General features: G+C 41.1%; 2 protein-coding genes across 4 annotated transcripts in view; one reads left to right on the top strand and one right to left on the bottom strand.

Annotated features, from left to right (window-relative positions):
* Positions 1-21,667, top strand: part of mapk8ip2 (mitogen-activated protein kinase 8 interacting protein 2) — a 28,035-nt gene that overhangs the window by 1,202 nt on the left and 5,166 nt on the right. The window contains exons 2-7 of one of the 3 annotated variants that reach the window (XM_044192891.1): positions 10,738-10,843; positions 16,387-16,626; positions 16,745-16,823; positions 17,504-17,605; positions 18,132-20,382; positions 20,638-20,846. In XM_044192891.1, coding sequence (XP_044048826.1) covers positions 10,738-10,843; positions 16,387-16,626; positions 16,745-16,823; positions 17,504-17,605; positions 18,132-20,382; positions 20,638-20,846 — 2,987 coding nt within the window. Of the gene's footprint in view, positions 1-10,737; positions 10,844-16,386; positions 16,627-16,744; positions 16,824-17,503; positions 17,708-18,131; positions 20,383-20,637; positions 20,847-21,667 lie in introns of all 3 variants that reach the window. The other 2 variants (XM_044192889.1, XM_044192892.1) reach the window with 2 other exon arrangements.
* LOC122874689 (gastricsin-like) lies at positions 5,501-8,908 on the bottom strand. Its single transcript, XM_044192894.1, has 9 exons — positions 8,758-8,908; positions 8,456-8,597; positions 8,207-8,324; positions 7,726-7,844; positions 7,139-7,338; positions 6,860-6,976; positions 6,566-6,713; positions 6,180-6,278; positions 5,501-6,049 (listed from the first exon to the last, which is right to left on the bottom strand). The coding sequence occupies exons 1-9, from the start codon at positions 8,895-8,897 to the stop codon at positions 5,885-5,887; spliced, it is 1,248 nt and encodes a 415-aa protein (XP_044048829.1). The 5' UTR covers positions 8,898-8,908; the 3' UTR covers positions 5,501-5,884.

The following is a 21,667-nucleotide window of genomic DNA, read 5'->3' as shown; positions in this document are numbered from 1 at the left end:
TGTAATTGTTTTTGGGGTGTGAATTAGGGCTGGTAAGATGTGGAATATTGCAACACTTCTGTGTGATTTGGAAATTGTGTGGAGGCTGCTGCAATATTCATATGTCCTCTTGCTTGGAAATATATAGGTATATTTTGTAGAGATATGCTAGATTTCATTGCATTTCTAATTTGATGTGATTTCCATATGCGATAATCTCATGCCTACTGCTGCTGCTCTAAGGCCTTTCTCTCTGTCACAGGAGAACAAATCCTATAGGCTAAAACAACAAAAACAATTATTTGTATTTGTCTTGCTTTACCATATTGTTTTGCTACTATAAACATTTTAACTCACCCCCATAGAGTGTTAGAAAGAAGAAAAGTAAAAATTGGCAAAAGTATGTATTTGATGTTGCTCTGAGGACCAGAAAGCTGAAATACAGGATAGTGGAGGCTCTCTGCACTAATGCCACAACATTTCATTGTCCCTGTGTGTGCCTCCACATGCCCCCTGTCCTTATAGAATGCAATCACATTAGCAATCCAGGTCCCAGTGGATTTTATATCCACAGCATGCACTCATGTAGGATTTAGTTACATACTGTAGCTTCATCTCATGGACGGATCATATCAGATCAATAGACCTGATTTTTTGCATGACTGCCAATGACCTTAGTTCAGAGCACAGAGCCAAGCTTTGGCCATTACATCAATATTTTAAATTTACAGCATTGGCAAACAGCTGGAGCAAGCTAATCTTTATCGTATCAGAGGAATAGAAGTCATTTCTTTATGCAGTCTTTTGACCTGCTTATACATTGTGTCACCAACTCCAAATCTAATAATCTTTTCAGTTTACTTCTCAGCTCTCAAAAATAAAGCCACTGTTACAGAACACTGAAGACATGTGAAGAGCTGCTGCTTGCATCACTCTATTAATTTAATGGGGTGGGGATTGATCATTTTCACTCTATTGTCTTCATTTAGTTTTGTGTGCATTCAAGAGAGTATTTATTTTGGGTCAGCTATGGATCATTGATTTCAGACTGTGAAATACCAATAAATCACTTTAAAGGAATATTAGTATTTGGAGCATATGGAGATGAGATGCCTGCATCTGTAGATTGTTTTTTCTCTAAAAGTGCATACATTTGTTCATTTGATAATGCTCGTCCATGTGTTTGTGTTTTCTCACCAATATGTTTGTGTGTGTTGCGTCTCTTTCTCTGTGTTTTTGTGTCTGACTCATTCATGGATGAAACCACCGGTGGTGTGATCGTGGGATACAGTCATTTGCCTTACATAACCCTAACTCTGTTTCCAATGGGCAACATAATCTGTAAGAGTCTTTCTCTCCTGCACACCAGAAATTTATGACTCCTGCACTGAGGGAGCACTCTCTCCACTGGAAATATCAGTCTGTACAGAGAAAATATGGTGCGCTTTTCAATGAATGTACATCTGTTGCTAAGAGAATATGTGAGTATATTCCGTCCAACATAAACTACAAGACATGGTTCATCAAGGCTTCATCTTACAGAAATATTTATATAGAAATGAACTCCATCCAGGTCATGGTTTGCCATGGTTTTTCAGAATAAATAACCCCTGCTGTGGTTTGTTGAAGCCTAAAACAAAAATGCTGACATATCAAAACGACCCATACCTTAGAATTCATTCATTAAATTTTATGACAGGATTGTCTGTGCAGTCTTTGGTAGATTTGCTGAGGCAGCAGTCTTAATGCTGCCTGGTGGCAGGTTGTTAGGCTGTGAGTATGTGGGAGGGTTGGGTTCAGATAGAGGGTTCCATTTTGGATCTGGTTCCAAGATGGTAAAATGTGTTTAGCTCAGAGTTAAACAAATTACTTACTGACTATTTAATTCTTGTGTTTTCAATGTACAAAACATTCACATAGTGATTTAGCTACAGTAAATAACAGTATGTTATGTGTGAAATCTGAGCTTTGGTTCTTTGTCAGTCCTTATGTTTTATTTTTAAATATAAAGTAATTAATTTTTTGTCATTAAGATTTATTTTTTTATATAAATCTTATCACTTAAAATTGATGAAAGCTAAACCTAAATGGATTCAGGCAGAGTTGGAATTATTAGCCAATTAATCAATTAGTTGATCAACACAAAATTGATCAGCAATTACTTAGATAATTGATTAATCATTTAAGTCATTTTTTAAGCAAAAATTCATTGGTTCCAACTTGTCAAATGTGAGTATTTTCTGGTTTTCATAGTCTTCTAAGACAATAAATTTAATGTATTTAGATTTTGAACCATTGATCAGACAAAACAAGACATTTGAAGACGTGATGGATATTTTTCACTTTTTTTCGTCGGATTAATCAATAATGAACATAATCTTTTATTTTCTTTTGAAGGTTTTTGATTTAATAAGATATTTTGATACCAGATTCAGATTTGATATAATTCCATCAAACCCCAGCTGTATTCCATAGTAGTACATCAATATTTTGAAACTACTACGAAATGTCCAGTAAGCATCCGTCTGATTTTCCCCCTCTATCCCTCTCATATCTCATATGTTTAGCAGTCGATGTTCCACTTTTGCCTTCCGACTCTTTGAAGGCTGTTTGAGTAGGCAGAGGGAGGGAAGTGAGTGGTGGTGGGTATGGTTACCATGGGGTAAGAGGCTTAAATCAAATACAGATTCATCTCTGCCTCCCCCTGCTGTCTTTCTATCTCTCTCTTTGTATTTGTGCATTTCATCTCTCTCTCCCTCTCTCTCACACTCTGTGTACAACCAACACTTGCCATGTTTTTGAAGGTCCATCTTTGCGGCGGCTGTTGCTATAGCTTTGTTTTTCCATTTAACAATAATTAAATGAGTCATTTACACAGTCCATGAGATTTGTTTTCCATCAGTATGACGGCAGTGAATGTTTCCCATCTATCAGCAGCATTCACTCTCCATTTGATGACTTCATTAATCAAAATCCAGCTAAATCAACATGAAATCATCTGCTCTTAGCAAACTGATGCCTCACCTCCACCTTTGGTTAAAAAATGGCGTAATCTTCGGGTTTGGATATGACACAGACAACAGAGAGTGCTTCATTAGGTTAAATACATGACTCGTGTGTGTGTGTGTGTGTGTGTGTGTGTGTGTGCGTGAGCGTGTTTGCATATGGGTGTGTATATGTGTGTGTGTCTACATCACTGGCGGTGAGTGAAAAGCCTGGGAAATTGATCTTGTTAATGATTCAGTAGCAACCACATTGAATGTCCTTGGCTTTTAAAGATGATGATGTCACTGTGAAGCAGGTGCTGATGGTTAAAAGGCAGCTTGATTACAGCAGAGACCTCACCGCCCATCCCCTTAATAATATCTTTGATATTATTATTGGAGTATCTTTTTCATTTCTTCTCAGGTTCTTATTTTTGTCTCATTTCATTTTTTGACTATGGACATCTGCTATTCTGCTATTTATACATATATACAACTTTATAGGCATTTACTTATTACTTACTTATTTAAAGAATATCTTATCTGGATGAAGGGTGCAACTACATTTTTATTTTTGTTATCAATTAATCTGATGATTATTTTCTGGATTGCTCTAACATCACAAAAAAGTGAAAAATGTCCATCACTATTTTCCAGAGTCCAAGGTGACATCTTCAGATGTCTTGTTTTGTCCAAAGAGAATCAATTTACTATAATGTATGACAAGAAAAAACAGCAAATTCTCCCATTTCAGAAATAGGAACCATCAAATGTTGGGCTTTAGGTCTTGAAAAATGACTTAAGCGATTAATCAATTATGAAAATTTGGAAGTGTGTAGTTGCTCTTCCTTATTACAAAACTCATAAAATTGTTAAAAGTAAAAGACAGCTTAACTCAATGAGACAGCTGTGTGAGCTTTTATCTCGGCATGTGTGAACATGCAGTCAGTGTATATACAGTATTATACAAGCCAAGATGACACTGAGCTGGTTTGACAATTTCTGGCCTGGATATGACAGTATCAGAGATGACAGAGAATAACTGTGGGCTGGAGAGATTGTTTGAGTCTGAGAAGGACGGGAGGGAGAAAATGAAAAGAAGGAGCAAGACCTGAAGACACACAGATGGGAGCAAAACCTTAGCAGTGGTAGTGAATCTGGGTGTGCCATTGCAGCAACATAACCGGCATCACTGAATGGTAATTTGTGCTGACTTGTTTTCTTGTGGTCAGACTCTCATTTTGCTCAGTGTCACAATTCAGAATAGGTAGAGACTGATGTGATGCAGGCCTTTATTTCTGCTCAATTATGGAGAGTGGTATAGTAATAATTGCTCTCCAGCTGTGAAGCCTCAGCTTCAAAGCCTAATTATTAAGAATCATCACAAGCAGGGGTGGACTGAGCGCAAGGGACATCACAGTGCGGTGCCGGATAAGCAGCGAGCGGTGCACGACATGGTGTGACGGGGACTGCACGCTCAATTGGATGCTGTCTAAACACCAAGCAGGAACGTGGACATGTAATGTCAACACTGCAGCAGTGGCGGCATCTCACTATGTGATATATTTCATATTCTGAAATCAAAATAATACATAATATTTCAGAAAGGGACATAGAACATCTAAGAGAAAAGAGGAAATGAGGAGAACAGGGAACTGATAGGTGTGTTGATCTTAAAGATGAGATGAAGAAGTGTATGTGCATGCATATGAGGTGTACCTGTATGTTTGTGTGCACGGCTGGGATCGGTCTATGTTTTCACTCTTCAAGGAGAGGACAGAGAGGCCTTTGGTCCGGGCATTAGTCTGTGTCTACAGTTTTTCACTGACACACATTTCTCAGGTTTTGCAGTTTAGGGGAAATGGGGCCACACTCTGTTGTGGCGTGTATTGCAGAGCTAACTCCAACACTAAGCAGATGAGCACACAAACAAAATGGAGTCTGGCAACACAGCAGAATAGGGAGCAATGGAGGAGACTGGATAAGAGATAAGAGAAAAGGAAATGGAAAACAGATGTCAGCCAATAATAAAGGGCCAGTTTATCCAAATTACAATCAATTACCTTTGGTGGTATGTAGCGATGCAGATAGTTTAGTTTAGTTTAGTTTAGTATAATTAATTTTAAAACGAGACCATCACAAACAACATCAGAGGCCTCCACAGCCTGTACTAGATTTGCAGTGGGTCAGATTTAACAGGAAATCAGTTGCATTGCTTCTTGTCACCATGAAAAATTGCTTCATGCCATGAAGCAAAAAAAAAAAAGATTTTTATTTCTCCAGTGCACTTGTACCTTTTGAATTCAACATTTCCACTTGCCTGGCTATAGGATTCTCATCTTTCTGCCTCCTTGTCCACCTCAACTCCTCTGATTACGTCCCTGTCTCCTGTATTCCTCTGTTTCTCCATCATCATTTCACATACAAAAAATATGATGATCTTTGAACAGATTTTTAATTATATGTCATTATGTGTCCCAGGATTGTCAGACATTTAAAATATCCATTAGTAGGAATTACACACACATACACACAGACACACACAAGCTCAAGTTTAATTATAAAGGGGGAAAACCCCTTTAATGTCCCTAAGCCCAGGACCTGTGCTGTTACAATAACAAGTGCTCATTTAGAAAGACAAAATGTTAAAACACTTGCAATTTCATCTTTATTCTGCATTAGCATGATACAATTTCATGGACACATTTAACCTTTTTTTCTGTTTTGAACATACAAATCCAACTAGATCTGTGTATACCAATTTGAAGATGTAAGAGACATGTATAACAATATTATATACTGTAATTTGCAGTGACAAATATGTTAATTGAATTAAATCCGGATTGTCCAAACTGATCATTTAGAATAATGCCAAAACAGATGTTTGAAAATAACCAAAGCCACAGTCACACTAATGACACTTAGGCAGCTGCAGCAAAGCCGACACGGTTGTTGGTGCGGTCGTAGATGGAGTAGTACTCTCTGAGGAACACGTCTCCAAAGATCCACAGGGGCTGGCCATTACGAGAGGGCAGGTAGGTGGGGGTGATGCCTACAGAGCAGTACTGGTATCCATTCTGTGTTTGCTGGAGGTGGAGACGGGAGATTGGAAATGTTCATCATTGCGCGTACACACAAATAGAAAAACATGGCATGTACATAAAGGGTCACACACATAAATACATGCTTATGCTATGCACTCATGTAGTAACTTGCCTCAATGATGTAAGCAGAAGGAGGTAGAGGGAAGGAAACGCCGCTGATAACAAAGGTGAGAGTTGGCAAGTTGTTGACCTGGCTGCAGTCCACCATATACTGGAGATCAAGACAACAAAGAGATACTGTTTGAGAGGGACAGGAACTCCAAAACAAACTGGTCCAGTTTGTACATTGTTTCATTACATTCCTGCTTCTCTGCTTTTGATATACATGTATGTTTTGTGACATTGACCTCCACTGCTAATAATGACTTTTAAATGATGCAGCCTGTGGACAGAGTTGGATCTTTATAAGGAATAATAATGGTGGCTTACTTTTCTACTGCTTCAGCTGTGTGTGTGTGAGAGAGAGTGTCGGTCTGTCTGTCTGTCCATCCGTCTTACCATTCCATACTGGCTTTGTTGGGCTCCAATGGCCTGCATGATGTAACCCAGAAGCTGGCTTGGGGCTGTCAGCATGGAGGTTCCAGTGTCCACAATGGACTGGCAGCCCTGAGAGCACCAGCCGGACTCTTGACCATTGATCTGGAATCTGCAAGCCATCGCACATGCCAAAAGTTGTTTTTCCTTGCAGTCATATTAGGACATAAAATATTCTCTAATCTAGGCAGTAATGCTCAATAGTAATCAGAAGAACATTTGATGTTTCATGTTGATGAAATGTTGAAAAACACAGACCCTTGAACGCCAATCTGCCAGTAGGTCTCAGAGGTGACAGGGGTCCAGTAGATCTGGCCCTGGTACATGCTGCTGTCCACTCCTCCAAAAGAGAGCTCACTGCCCTGCTGCTCTCCACTAAACCAGACAACAGACCAAAACTTAGCTGCCAGCTCTCCATGTTAGATCATTTGTTTAGTGCCAGTAGTGTGGATATGCAGTAATAGCTGATGCAGTATGTCCTGTATGTGATACTTAATGTGTTACAGTACTTAATAGAAGTCTTGTGTCTTGTTATACCTGGAAAGGTAGAAAGCAAATATGTCGGCATTCAGCAGGTTTTGGGAAATCATGTTGTCCATGACGGGAGTCGCTCCTCCAGCTGAGATGGTTGGGTAGGACAGGCCGAGGATGCCATCAAACTGGGCCACCGCAAAAGTCTCACCAGGTTCATTTGTGCTCAGACCAATCTCCTGGTTAGTGATCACAATGCCGCCAACCTATGGGTCCAAAACCAAGCAATATGATGAGTACGATGCTAACCATAGACTGTATTTATACAAGCTTCATACCTCTGTTGACTCTATCACAGTACCAAATCATTAAAATTATTCTAATTATACATTTTTGTAATATTGAAAGTATCTTGTGTATAAAAATACATATATTTTCTTATCTTTTCACTAATTCAACACTTAATACACACATAAAACAGAAAACTTCTGCATTGATCTTTATGTTTTGACACTTTCCAGCATGAGGGAGCAGCTCAGTACCTATGACTCAGTCCAGTCTAGTCTGCTACAAGTGAATGACAAAGGTGACAACTTGAATACTAGTCTTTTCATTTACTGATGTACTTGGTTTGTTTGGTGGGTTTGACTCACATCGACAGTGTCATATCCAAAGACTCCATAGAGGCTTCCAGCTCCATAGGGCAGGTAGAAGGACTGTCCCTTGGCAGTGAAGGTGGAGGACTGCTGGGGGTTGAACTTTGTGTGTGCGTCTGTAAATGGCATAGATCAGGATTATCTCTGGAGCCATTTCCATAAACATGTCATTATGCCTTGCAGAGCAACATACTGATAATTCACTTGATTATAGAAATCATAAGCTGAATTTTAACTAACACAGTAGCTGATGCTTCCCAAAGACCGAAAATGCTTCGTGGCATGCCTGTAATTACACTAGAAGTCTAAATGCCATGTATGTACACTGTAATCTCTTAGAAACAAGATGACAAACTGATAGCTCTACATGCTTAGCTTATATCAGCTTTAAGTCCTCTGGAGAAGTTCTTCAGATTCAAATATGCTCTGAAGAGAGTGGCAGATGAGGGATTTTGTAGTGTGAGGGGTTTGTACTCACTGCAGGCCTCAGTGTTACAGTAGACGGAGTCCACCCACAGGTTGGCAGAGCCAGTGTCAAACAGCACCTGGAAGGACTGGGGAGGTGTTCCAATGCTGATGGCTCCATAGTAGGTGGTCTGGGCAACAGATTGGTTGGAGGTAAAGAAAGAGAGGAACAGAATAAAGAAAGAATAAAGTACAAACCCATCAGTCAGTTAATGCTTTCATCAAAATGTTGTGTAAAGTATGTAAAAGTAGGATTTCTTACATCAGCGTAGTTGTTGATGTTCATGTTGGCAGAGCCGGCGAACTCATCGGCCTGGTACTTGAGAGCTGGATCCTGGTAAGGCAGCTCGATCCCTTTCTCTCTCAGGGCCTCACGCATAGACTTGTGCTTTCGCAGAGGGATCCTGAAGGACAAAGCAAAAACACAAAGAATTTTTACTTTCCATGGCTGTCACTTTAGCAGTGGACCTTAAAGTCAAAAGTCAGCAATTCTGCTGATAAAAAGAGCGTTTTTATCACAAAGCAGGCGCAGAATTGAGAAATACAGAGTGATAGTTTCCTTACTTGACGATTCCCTCGGCAAGCACCACACAGACCAAAACAGCAACAAGACACTTCATGATCCCTCCTGTACACACAGCACTCCTTGATGGATACAACTCAGCTTGGATCTGAACAGGCTTTATATACACGTTTAGGCCCATATCAGCCAGACCCTTATCAAAAATTCAGTCACTTCAGACAGGGTGACCCTTAAAAGCTACATACTTAAATTTGCACATCTCACATTAATTCAGTAAACACCACCCTGTGATAGCTACAGTCCACAAACACAGTCGAAAATTTCCTAATTAAAAATATTATAAAACAATGATATAATAAGATGTTATTCAGTTGAGTATATCCGATGGAATAATGTAGTGGTGACAATGACTAACTGTGGGTATTTAAATTCAGCACTTTAAGTAAAGTACTTACTTAACTCCTATTTAATGTACCATGATCAGAAACGTACCATAGGTAAATGATGTTCTATGTGAAAATCAATAAAATATGTAAGAATCAGTTCACATTTTTACATTTAAAAATCCCACAAGACGTATGATTAATGTTGTCTTTTAAGAGATTGATGCTGAGTACTGAGCTATGACTTTGAGTTTGGATTATTAATTCATTTCCAGCATTTTGTAATAAGCGCTTTCTGTTGTTTCCCCCGAAATTGTCTGCATGCTGCTGCAGCTTTAGTACAATTTTTGATATAAATATCAACAGCAAGGTCAAGCTTAATAGTTTGTGTGCAACTGTAATTTTCCACAAATGGAAAATGAATGTGTTATATCTAGGCTTCAGTATCAGTAGCACCTTAACCACACAATTTTATCTAAACCTTTCGTGCCATTCAGCTTATCATACCTTTTAATATTATTTAAATTTGATAGCTTTTTTTACTCTGATAAAATCAAGATTGGACATCATACAATTATATACATTTTATAGCAGTTAAAATGAAAATGTCTTTATGCCCATTAATTGATTTTATACTTTGTGCTTTGACTGAACTACAGTGGCATAATGGACCAAAGGCTTACTATAACAGGCAACATTCACTTATAAGTTTGATTGCATTCTCAATAACTTTGTTTACCCTTTAACATCTCCACATTGAGTAACTTTCTATTTTCCCAATATTTTCTGTAGCACTTTGTTGTACATTAAAGCAGACCAGTAGCATGGAGGTGCTCTATTAACTGTGACTTTTTCATGACACCCTTTGTTTTACTTTTATATGCATCAGCATGTCCTCATTTGCTCCACAGGACCAATGACATTGTGTAGACAGGACTCTATATTATTGCGTGATATAAGCTTGCATCCATACGTACTATGTGGAGTGTCCTTTTCTTAGTACAAAAGCTGCAATGCAGCATTTCCTTCAGCATATTGCAAGCAAACTGCTGTAGAACTGAGAGCCTGCTGAAACTAATGGAGCAAAGATGAGATAGAGCCTAATCAAGAAAACTTGCCATGCCACGGCTCATTACAGAGATATATACACTTCCCTGCTGTAGTGTGCTGTTGCTGTAAATAGAAGTTCAGACACTCTGGTGTAAAAGGCAACTGCCAATAATTCACTTCCAACACTTGTTTATAATATCCACAGCTCATACATATATACAATAAAATTCAGCTAACTTAATTTGAAATGTTGGCATTTCATTTCAGTATTTTATGTGTTGCTGTTGTTATTCTGCACCACTGAAATGTGTCACACCTTGTTAGTGTGGATTGTTATAAGGGAAGAGAAGATAGAGGACGTGGGTGTTTTTGTTGCTGCCTGTGTCCAGCATATGAGACTAAGACCCAGATAGACCGTGACAGGCCATGAGGTAGAGCAGGTCTCCCCCTAGAAAAGGACTCAGTGTGCGGGCATAAATCAATGAGAAATTCCCCTCTTGACTGTCACTGATGAAAGAGGCATATTGCAGATATGAGTGTTCTTCTTCACAACATGTAGTGAATATACTGTCTCTCATGTCTTTCCAGGCCAGCCCACGACATCAGCCTGGAGGAGTTTGATGATGAAGATCTCTCTGAAATCACAGATGACTGTGGGATTGGACTCAACTATGACTCTGATCCATATGAGAAGGTGGGGCCCTCCTTTGTTGTTATGCTGTTTCTTTTTATTGGCCTTTCCGTCTCGAATATGTGAAAATGCAAACTTTTTGTCCGCTTGCATGTAAAGCAGTTTACATGTGTACAGTGCAAGTCGTTTCACTGTTTGAAAACTTTGAGTATTATATGACTTGTAAACCTTTTGAAATTATGTATATTTTTCTGTTTTCTGCCAAATGTTGTAATAATTCCATAGACACACAGCTTATCTGTCTGTTGTTGCTCCTCTTTAGTTGCTTTGGGTGACTGCTTATCATGGTTCATTAATTACAACCTTCATGTAATACAGGCAGAAAATGACAAGAGGGAAACATGCAAGCAAGCTATAGTGAGAATGAATGAGCTTGAAAGTTTGATGTATTTAAGGTGACAGAAAGAAAGAAAGATAGAGACTGACCAGGTGTGTATAGCTCTTTAGTATTGAGAACTACTTATTTGCATATGGCTATCTTATGTATGCATCTGTGTAGCTCTGGATTTTCATCTACAGGCTTAGCTTACCAGCATTGCAGTCATTACAGTAATAACCATAAGCCTCAGGTATCCATATTATAATACCAGGGACAAAATGAGAAACATGCATGGCTTTGGTGAACAGAGTGAAGCATACTCCATGTTCTCTGATCAACATATAGATCATCATCATACATACTGGAGCTGAGCACACAGCATACATTCACTAAATTCCTCAGTATATAATAGAAATTCTAAGTAGCACTTCCACTAAGCATCTTATTCAAGTGACCGTGTTATGAAGTATATGCACATAATTGAGTCATTAGCTGTATCATCCCACATGTCCGACCAGCTTAGACCTTAATTACACAATTTCTGAGAACTATTAGCTCATACCCTCTCTCTCGCTTTCTGTCTTTCTCTCTCCATCCTGTGGGATGTAAATGTTTAATGCTGGTGGCATGGCGCCACGGCTGCAGCAGAGGGTGGGTGACCCAGTGCAGTTTGCTGCTATGCAGAGACAACTTCCTTCCCTCCCTCCCTCCCTCCCATGTGTCTTCCCTTCCGTCCCTGCTATGCAGAGTGTTGCTCGGAGACAGAGCTCAGATTCCCTCCTCCCTAGTTCTCTGCCACTCCCCTTCCCCCTTAAAGCTTTCCTTCCTTTCCTTTCTCCCTCTCTCGCTCTCTTCTGCCGAGGTGACTGGGAGCGGGAATTTAGCTCAGGGATGGTTGGTTCCGAGGGTTAAGCTCTCGCCATAAATCTGAGCTAGATATTTTGCTTCCTCCACTTTAATCCTCCAACAAAACACATTATGGATAGCCAGCAAAGCCCTTCTGTAACAAAGCTGTTTTTGCGTAACGTGAGGAGACCTCCAGAGAAAGAGAGAGATTTTTTTGTGCCAGAGAGGTCATACAGTAGTAAACCATGCATCAGTGCCCTCTTTCTCCTCTCTCCCTCCCACATGCGTTCACACACACACACACACACACACACACACACACGCATCAGACACATGTCAGCAGAGGCCCTGACTGCTCACTTCACAAATAAGAAAGCACAGGACAGGGATAGTGTCTGTCCTTGTTATGTTACATCATTGCCCAGAGGAGGTAATCTTGCTGACATGGGATGGATAGGACACACACCCAGTTGCCCTTTGAGTGTGTGCATGTACATTTAAATAACAGAGACAGAAAGACAGTGTATTTCACATGGTATTTGATTTTGCCTGCATCAGTAGGGTGGGTGACACTCTGTCAGCTCATCATCATCAGCAGTCGAGCGCTGCGCCCTGCTGATGAAGAGAGAGGTTTTTGGTTTTTATGTCAGCATGATTTGGTCATATTGGGCAGCACATCTTTGATGTTTAGGAAGAACAGCCAATCTAAACAGTGAGATTATCCTCTGGCCCCAATCCCCAGCTCTGATTAATTCCAATTTGTTATGGGGTTCAGGTTTTAATCTGCATAACCCTTTAGATCAGTACTTAGCCTTTGTGACAGGAGCACACACATACATGTGAAAAAAAACAAATAGACACACACAACACCTTAAAATATCTTATTCTTATTATAAAATTCTTATTCATCCGGAGTGAAGGCAGGCAATTAAAGATAGTTCACATGGGTTTGTTATCAATGTCTGATTTTATATCTCTGAGAAAATGGTAATTGCTATAACATTTCTGGCTCAGGCTGTCCTTTCCTACTGTCTGTGATGTCACTGGGGGTTAGGTTTGAAAATGTGTTTTCAACCGTGTGATTTGTTTTTTTCCCAGGACCTTTAATTTTTTAAACCCACCATATCAACATAAAAAGCAGAGACCACAACAGAGGGAGCCTCTCCCTTTTTTGTCTCCGAATCTTTCCACTGAGTCCCACCACACACACACACACACACACACCCTGCTGCTTTCTGCCTCGTCTCCCACCCGATTCTTCACTTCCTGTCTCTCTAACATCCATCTCTGTCACTCCACAGCCCTGATTGAACACCATGAGCACATGCATAATTCAGTATGTGAGCAATGGTCTCTGTGTCTCAACTTTGGTGCTACTCTGAGTTTGAAATGTGGAAATTTAGAGATACACTGATAGATGGAGGCCCTCGCTCACTAGGTGGTCTCCAGGCTAATCGACATCTGTCATACATTCCAGCATAAAATTCACCCAGATTACGAGCTATATTTGGTAAATGGGCTTTTTGCGGGCGTACATGCACCCACACACACACAGACACAATCTATACTATCATTGAACAACCAAAACATATGGAAGAGATGCATTTGTGATTATATCGATTATGTAGGCATAGCTTCATTTTTTATCATGATGTGAGCTAAATGAGCAACGAGTACAGATGTAGTAAATAATGAATCACCTCCCTTTTTCCATTATTTTAACAGTACTGCCCGAGTGATCTAAGACTAAATGCTTTGCAGGTGAATAGAGCCAACCATGCACCAGTGAACGTGTAGCCAGGAATTTATGCACTGAAAATACCCACTCCAAAATAAAACACCTAGCCGAACAACTGACTTCAACATGATCTCAGCCACGGCATAGAGGAATAGATAACTCCCGCACAGCTGCAGTAATTGGGCAGCATTGCATTCATGGTCAATGAACAGTTGTATATACGTAAGTATCTGCAAGGATGTTTGGCACTTCCACTAGACCCTTCCTGTTTTCTGTTGACCTGCTGCCTGTTAGATCTTAAAAGACCACTTAATTCTTGGAGATTTACCCTGGCGTACACTTTATTCGCAAAGCCACACAGTCAGTGTTCACTTGAGGATCATGTCCTCAGTTTTTCTCATCTGTCCAGTGGTAAGCACAGGAAACAAGATGGCCCTGCAGTTCAACCCAAAGCCTGTTCTCTCCCCACTGCTGAGAGCAGTGCTGTGTAGTGGAGCTGCCATCTCACTATCTTCTGATGTGCAGCAGCAGAGTCAGTAGGTTTAGAATTAGCCATACTGAACAAGCCTGTGGTCCGATAAATAGAGATGAAAAAAGCCGCTCTGACTTCATCTTTTTTTTGTTACAGTGATATCTCTTTGCCAACTGATCAGCATCCAGAGACGCTGCTACTGTTGAGGAGCAGAAATTACTATAAATATTAGTCATAAACAGAGCTGTTTAAAGAACATATGAATAATACATGAGTGTGTTTATGGACCAGAACAGTTGTATGCGTTAGGGTGTGTCTGTGTATGATACAAGGAATACCATTTTAGACTAATTTAATTTCCATTGACTGCAGTTGTACTCTCCAATGTGTGTGTATGTGTGTGTAAAAGGGCTAAACTCATTCATAACGCCTCCCTTGCCAGCAGGAGAGCATGCTTGTGAAAGTCAGCTGGGTGACAGAGGAGGGACAGTCATGGGGCTGGATGGGATGTCCTTGGGAACTGGAGACCATGGGGATCGATTCTCACAGACACACAACTCTTATTTATAGTTCTCTCCTTTTCTTTAAGCCTGCCAGCCTGTCTGTCAGGTGGCCTCGCTAAAGGATGTCTCCTGACAGTGCAGATTATTCTACCAGGAAGATGTGACATTTTCACAGCCCCATTGATGGATTTCTGGATTTTTACACTGTCATGGAGTTATAGGTCACATATCCCCAGCGATGGATTATAATGGGTCAGTGTGAGGAAACGTCATTGTGAATCTTGACAGTAGATTGTGAACTGAGAGTGCATATGCTCGATTGAAAGGTTTCTCATCACACACCAATACCTGACTCTTGTAAAAACATTTCATCACATCTTAACAGCTAAATCACATAAAAAATACATATGTTAATTAGTAATAACTATGCATATTCATGTGTACTTTCCAAGTAATAGATTGAGTCTTGATTTCTGTTGGTGTGGCATAAAGTGGATGCACCAGGCGTCAGCAGAATTATGTGCAGTGGATGGGCGAGAGGGAGAGCTTTGATTCCTACATTAAAAAGACTGCACTGAAAGGCAGAGAAACTGCTGTGCTGTTCAAACTGCAAACCAGATAAGTCAATCCTTGTGTTCACATTGTCATATTCAAAGTAGGGAAGAGATGATCAGAAAAAAATAAATACAAATGTTTGTGGAATTGACCGTGCACTCTGTCCATGAAAATTATGATGTAGCAGCTTTTATTGATATTAGCATTAGCAACACTTTTCACTCAATGCTTTTAGGTTTATCAGGGAAAGATGATGTTGTGATGTAACTTTCTCTGCTCTGTAAGGTTGAATGTAGGTGAGAGACCTCCTAGACTATTGGGCTAAATATAACATTCTTTAGCAAACAACTGGTTTTTATATTACAATATTGTAACGTGTAGTTAAATTGGATTCCACATCGCAGCTATATGATCAATTTTGCCTTGTCACAGACAATGCAATTGCCTCGTCTTCCATGTTTAGCAGACAGCATAAGGTGTGTGTCAATAAGCTACTTCATGGACCTCGCTTCATCATTATACCTTGTTTCTGGCAAACATAAAGGCTACATGTCAACACACACACTCATGGAGGTGTGGTCTATTAAACCTCAAAATCATTTTGTGCACTGCTTTCCAGTAAACCAGCTGAAACCTGAGAGATATCTGATTGATCCACTCTCATTTCATTGCTCCTCCTATGTTTTTCTTTTATCTGCAGAAAGAACATATCAGCAAAATGTAGCTGTTTATGTGAACTCTGTTGCAGAGTTGGCCCCTACAATGCTTTGATGTGGTGTCTGTGTTTTACAAATGCCCTCTGTGTAATCAAAGAACATTTTGTTGCATGCCGTCCATCTGCGCTCTCCTAGTTCTATTCATCTCTCAAACAGGCCTGTTCTTGGCAAAGCTTTTAAATGAAAAAGGACGTAGTATACAGTGAATAGAAGGTAGCAACCTTTTCCTTCATGTTGGTTCACAACATAATAGTTTCTTCATCTGCTGTCAGAACAGAAGATGCCTTAATTAGTCATCTGAAATATGCTGACGTGGTGTAAAAAAAAACATAAACCACCTTTATTTTATCCTCTTTACCCCATTACAAGTCTCTCTCTCCCTCTCTTCCGGCACTAGGACTCCCTCATTCTGGAGAAGAATGACATGCACCACCCAGTTTGTTCCTTCCAGGATGACTTCCAAGAGTTTGAGATGATTGATGACGAAGATGAGGATGATGAGGAGGAAGATGAAGAAGATGAAGAGGTTGACCCTGATGCACCCCCGTCCCCTTCTGCCTCTCCTCCTCCCTCCCCGACTCTTGGCACTCTTAAGAGCAGACCCACCACACTGAACCTCACCACTGCTGTGTCGCAGGTAAGCAACTTGAAGCTCTGGTCCTAAACACACACTAAACACAGATTATGTATAGTTCTTAGTATTTAATAGTGCTGTACAACTTTGTTGAATATCACCCTCTCTCTCTTCTCATTAGGACTCACTGAATAACAACAGCAGTCTGTCCCCAAAGAAAGGAAGCTGGCAGGACTCGTTACGCAACCCAGCCTCACAGGGTAAGTACATGATTAATTATCTGTAATAAATTATGTGTTTTTATTGTATTCATTTGTTGGTATGCCACACATGATACGTCACATGCAAGATCCTGCTTATTTTGACTGACGAGATTTTGATAAATCTTTCAAGAAATAATGAGAAAGAATCACTTCTACATCGTTTGTTTTTTCATCCATGCAGTTGCATGCAGTTCTTTACCCAACACTAATTCAGTAAATTTATCTGGACAACACTGAATGAGCTACGGATGACCCAATCACCTTTATCCCTTAATCAAGCCATTTAATATTGAGTATCTTCTGAAATTGAGTCTCATCCAGTATTTAGACACTAGAGGAAGCACATCCCTAAATTCAACATAATGAAACTCAAGTTGCGTATCTTGTGAAAATGACATGGATCAGCTTAAGTGAGGCAATTAGAAGGAAACAATTAAACATGAAAAACATTTTAATAATTAATACCTTGCCACAACAATCAATGTACATCATATTAGATTTTACAGTATTTTAAGTTTCTTGATTTTTTTTTCTTTCAAGGCTTTTGATTTCTGAAACGATTGTCCCAGATGGGCAGGGTTATTCTTGCCTTGTTTAAATTAAGCTCAGCTATTATAAATTATCATTTACAAACCACAGGCATTACACACAGTTAGAAAATATATATCTATTTCCAGGCCGTCTGTCTCCAACCCACTCATGTCTGGAAGATGGTAGCCATGTGACAGGCCAATGCCCAGCCTCTCCAGTTTCCCAGGCACCAGGGTCTCAGAGCAAAGGTACTTCACCAAAACAGGCAGGGGAGGGCGGGAACCCCCAGTCCCCTCACAGGCCCCTACTTTGCGACATGGAGGGCAACAGGCGGGAGAGGCCCGAATACGGTAACAAAAAGGCCAACCCAGCAAGCTTAGAGCTCATTCCATTATCATCAGTGTCATGTAGTGCTGTGATGCGAAAAGAAGTAATGTGATGTGAATTTGACTTGTTAAGTAATATACTGTATATGTAGTGTGTTTCTAATGAAGAAGCATTTGCTGAACTTGCTCATCCCCCATCCTTTTTTTAAAAACTGATTATGAACTCAAGGAAAATACGTGCAACTTGAATCTCTCTTCATTCATTATTCTTTATGCTCTTTCTTTTTCTCTTCTCTTCTCTTGTCCAAATTGCTCTTGCCTCCACAACTCCTCTGACCTTTCTCTTTTTCCATTCTCTGCAACATCTAGTTCATAATCCTCTATGTCATCCTGTATTTTCATTCTCTCATGGACTCCCTTTTTTCTCCACACCTTTTTGTCTTCACAGGCTCATTTGGTCAACACAAGTCCCACCCTTGCTCAGGCAATGTCAGTGAGCCAAAGTCAGACCCTTCAATCCAGACAGCAAGGGTACCTTCTGTAGACGAGCACTCCCAGTGTTCGGACACAGAGGTGGACCATGACCTCAACAGCGACCACAACCACAAACACTCAAACCGGCGTGCCACTGACACCTACACAATTACCAGCGAGTCAGGTATGGAACCGGAGAATGACCTAGACCCAGATGGAACCAGTCGCTGCTTGTCATCCACTGCACCCATGGGAGCCAACGACGGTGCCGATACACCCTTGTCTGATGAGGAGCTGGAGAAGGACTTTGAAGTGGAGTTCATGTGTAAGGAGACCTACGATATGGTGTGTAAGGAGAATCGGTCGTCATACGTGGAATTTCCCTCCATTGAACCCTCTGAGCTTGCCTCCTTCTCCAGCTATGTGTCCTCCAGCCGCTCAGACACTCTTGACCAGTCCAACAGTTCAGATGCTGCAGCAGTTTCTGCCATGGAGGCAGCAGCTAACGACTCCACCTCTCCATCGTCAGACCCAGGGATAGCAGATATGAACCAGCAGGGTTATGTGACTTCAGACCAGGACAAGGACCTCAGCTCTCCAGGCTCTGACTCTGACATTGAAGGGGAGTTGGAAGCAGCATTTGCTTGTGGAGGTCCTGTTGTCTCCAATATGATCTCCTCTATCTCAGAGACAGAGCTGGACCTGACCAGTGATGACAGTAGCAGTGGACGCTCGTCTCATCTCACCAACTCCATTGAGGAGGCCAGCTCGCCTACATCAGACCAGGAACTGGACCCAGATACAGAGTTAGAGCAGGATAGTGGCATCGTGGGACTGAAAGCGTCTCTACTTCTGGGCCAGCCTGACCCAATCAAAGAAGGGTCTCCTCTACCCTCTCCTTCCCCTCTACCCTCACCCACTATTGCTACGCCATCCCCTGTTGACTCACCCATCTTACCTCCTGAGTCCTACGATGATGGTCAAGCTCTGATGGGGCTGCAGAATGTGGACGATGAGCTGTCCTGCGAGCACCAGGCTGACCCAGATGAAACTCTTCCTCCAGCCCAACGCTGTGAAGACAGTCTGTCCAGACAGATGGTGCTGCAGATAGAACCAGACCACAGTCTGGAGAGCTTCAAACGCTCCTTCTACCTGCCAGTGGGACCCAGGCTAATGCCCAGTGCAGATGAATATGATGGAACCAGTGAGGGAGACTCAGAATCAGAAAGCGAAGACGACCTGAGTGAGAACTCAGACTCACCCTGGCTGCTCAGCAACCTGGTCAACAGGATGATCTCAGAGGGATCATACCCAATCAGTTGCCCTGAGGAGTGCTTCAAGAGGAAGGCGTCAGTGTCAGACACCATATCACCATCCTCAGACATTGGAGAGGGAGATGGTTTCAATGATGAGGACCAAGAGAAGAAAGCAGGGATGGAGGGATCAGAGGAAGAAGAGAAGGAAGGTGAAGGGTACAGAAAGGATAGGATGGAGCCAGGTCAGAGGAGGAAGAGTGTTGTGTCTTCAAAAGAAGGAGCAGTGATAAGTCCCTGTCTCTATATGAGCAACACTACTGTTGACGCCATAACTCCTCTGATCTTGGAGCGCTGTGCAAACAATGGGAGGGGAACCACAGATTTCAACTCCTCATATACCACTAAAGACTCTGAGAAGAACTTCACTGACACACTGTCTAAGAACGCCAGGAGACATGAGGAAGATGAAGAGCCCAATAATGACTTGATGATGCTAGAGGGGAGGAAGGATCTGGACTCACCAAACCTCAGTGAGAATGTGGTCAGCGACAAGGATGAAGGACGAGAGACTGAGCCCAGGCCAACGAGCCGTTCCTCAGCCTCTCTTGAGCGTATCACAGAGGTTAAACACAGCCTGACACTGGACATACCCACTGCCCAGACTAACCGCTGCTTCAGCCTCACCTACTCCACAGACAATGATGAAGAAGAGGGCGACGGGGACTCTTACCCATTCATGGGTGGCTTGAGGAAGCAGTCCTACAGGGGTAGTGATTTAGAGCTTGACAGTTCACCACCCATTGATTCCAGTGTGCAAGACCATCCCTTATCTGACCATGACCTCACACTATGTGAGAAAGATCTGGCTCTGAGGCAGCCGAATGAAGATGATGGACTAGCCTATGACTCCATGAAGTACACGCTAGTGGTGGATGAGAATACTACGTTGGAACTAGTCAGCCTCAGAAGGTATGCTCTGACAATAATATGTGTGAAAGCTAAGAATAAATTTAGAGTATGTATCTGTGTTTAAATTAAGCAGAACAAATGGAATATTACTTGCATTATTCTCCTTTTAGAGATAATATTGTATAATATTTATTTTTGAATTGAACACTGCTTTCTGTAGGGTGTGCCTTCTAGTGGTAAATCAAGCAGTTTACAGTAATAGTGGCTGTCTAGCCCTAAATTGAGATTTGAAACTGACAAATCTTGTCCTCTCAGGTGCACCTCCGTTCTGAGTGATGACAGTGAGCTCTCCACGCTATGTGACGAGGAGCCTTTGGAGACGGGAGAGGTGGGCTACGGTTGCAATGATGAGGAGGTGAGGCCAGAACTTCTCAGTTCTTCTGAGGACTCCTCCCCTGAGGCTGACCTCCCATTCTCAAAGAAGTTCCTCAATGTGTTTGTCAACGGCACCTCCCGCTCCTCCAGTAAGTCACATGCAATTCAGACACTGCACCCCTCTGGAAAACTCTGAGATGTGTACTTTCAATCAAAAATGTAATTTTTTCAAGGGATTCAAAGAACAGTTTAACATTTTGGGAAATACACATATTCGCTTTCTTTCTAAGAGTTAGATGAGAAAACTGATACAACTCTTATCTGTAAACTAAATATGAAATTACAATCAGTTGACAGTTAGTTTAGCTTAGCATAAAGACTGGAAGAAGGGGAAACAGCTAGCCTGGCTCTGTCCAAAGGTAAAAATATCTGACTCCTGGCTGCAGCTTCATATTTAGCGTACACAAATGAGAGTGGTATTGAACTTCTCATCTAACTCTCTGTAAGAAAGTGGATAAGCATATTTCCCAAAATGTAGAAATACTCCTTTAACTTAAGCCAATGTAAATTATATACCCTACAGGTTATGGCATTATTGCTAAAACTGTCCATTCAGGGTCCTTAGAGTGAATATACTGCATTGGGGTTAAACTCATCACTGTCAGCATGATACATTAACATGTGATCTAAATTTGGCAGGAAGCCCACACAAGACCTGTGGGAGGTCTCTGCTTCCCAGTACATCCATCATCAATCAGTGCTCTTGCTTCAAGATTCATATCCCTAATGAAGGGTGATTTGCATAATGAAAAGCTCATTACAAATACTTTCATTGCCATTTCTTTTTTGACAAATCCAATTAGCTTCCATTTAGACATGCTCACATAAAGTATACATGAGAAAGGTTCCCCTAACAAATAACAGGTTAGAGGAACAAAAAATTCAGTGTATTATATTTTGGACATTTAGC

The sequence above is a fragment of the Siniperca chuatsi genome, linkage group LG4 (genome assembly GCF_020085105.1).
Source record: "Siniperca chuatsi isolate FFG_IHB_CAS linkage group LG4, ASM2008510v1, whole genome shotgun sequence".
NCBI classification, from domain to species: domain Eukaryota; kingdom Metazoa; phylum Chordata; class Actinopteri; order Centrarchiformes; family Sinipercidae; genus Siniperca; species Siniperca chuatsi.
This window is presented reverse-complemented; position numbering and strand designations above follow the sequence as displayed.

Bases quoted from the DNA above. Each gene is read 5' to 3' on its own strand.
- LOC122874689 (XM_044192894.1), bottom strand. From the start codon at position 8,897: ATGGGCCTAAACGTGTATATAAAGCCTGTTCAGATCCAAGCTGAGTTG. The intron at 8,325-8,455 runs GTAAGAAATCCT...TCTGTTGCCCAG, and splicing joins ACATCAACAACTACGCTGAT to ACCACCTACTATGGAGCCAT. The intron at 6,050-6,179 runs GCAAGTTACTAC...CTCCACCTCCAG, and splicing joins CTTCTGCTTACATCATTGAG to CAAACACAGAATGGATACCA.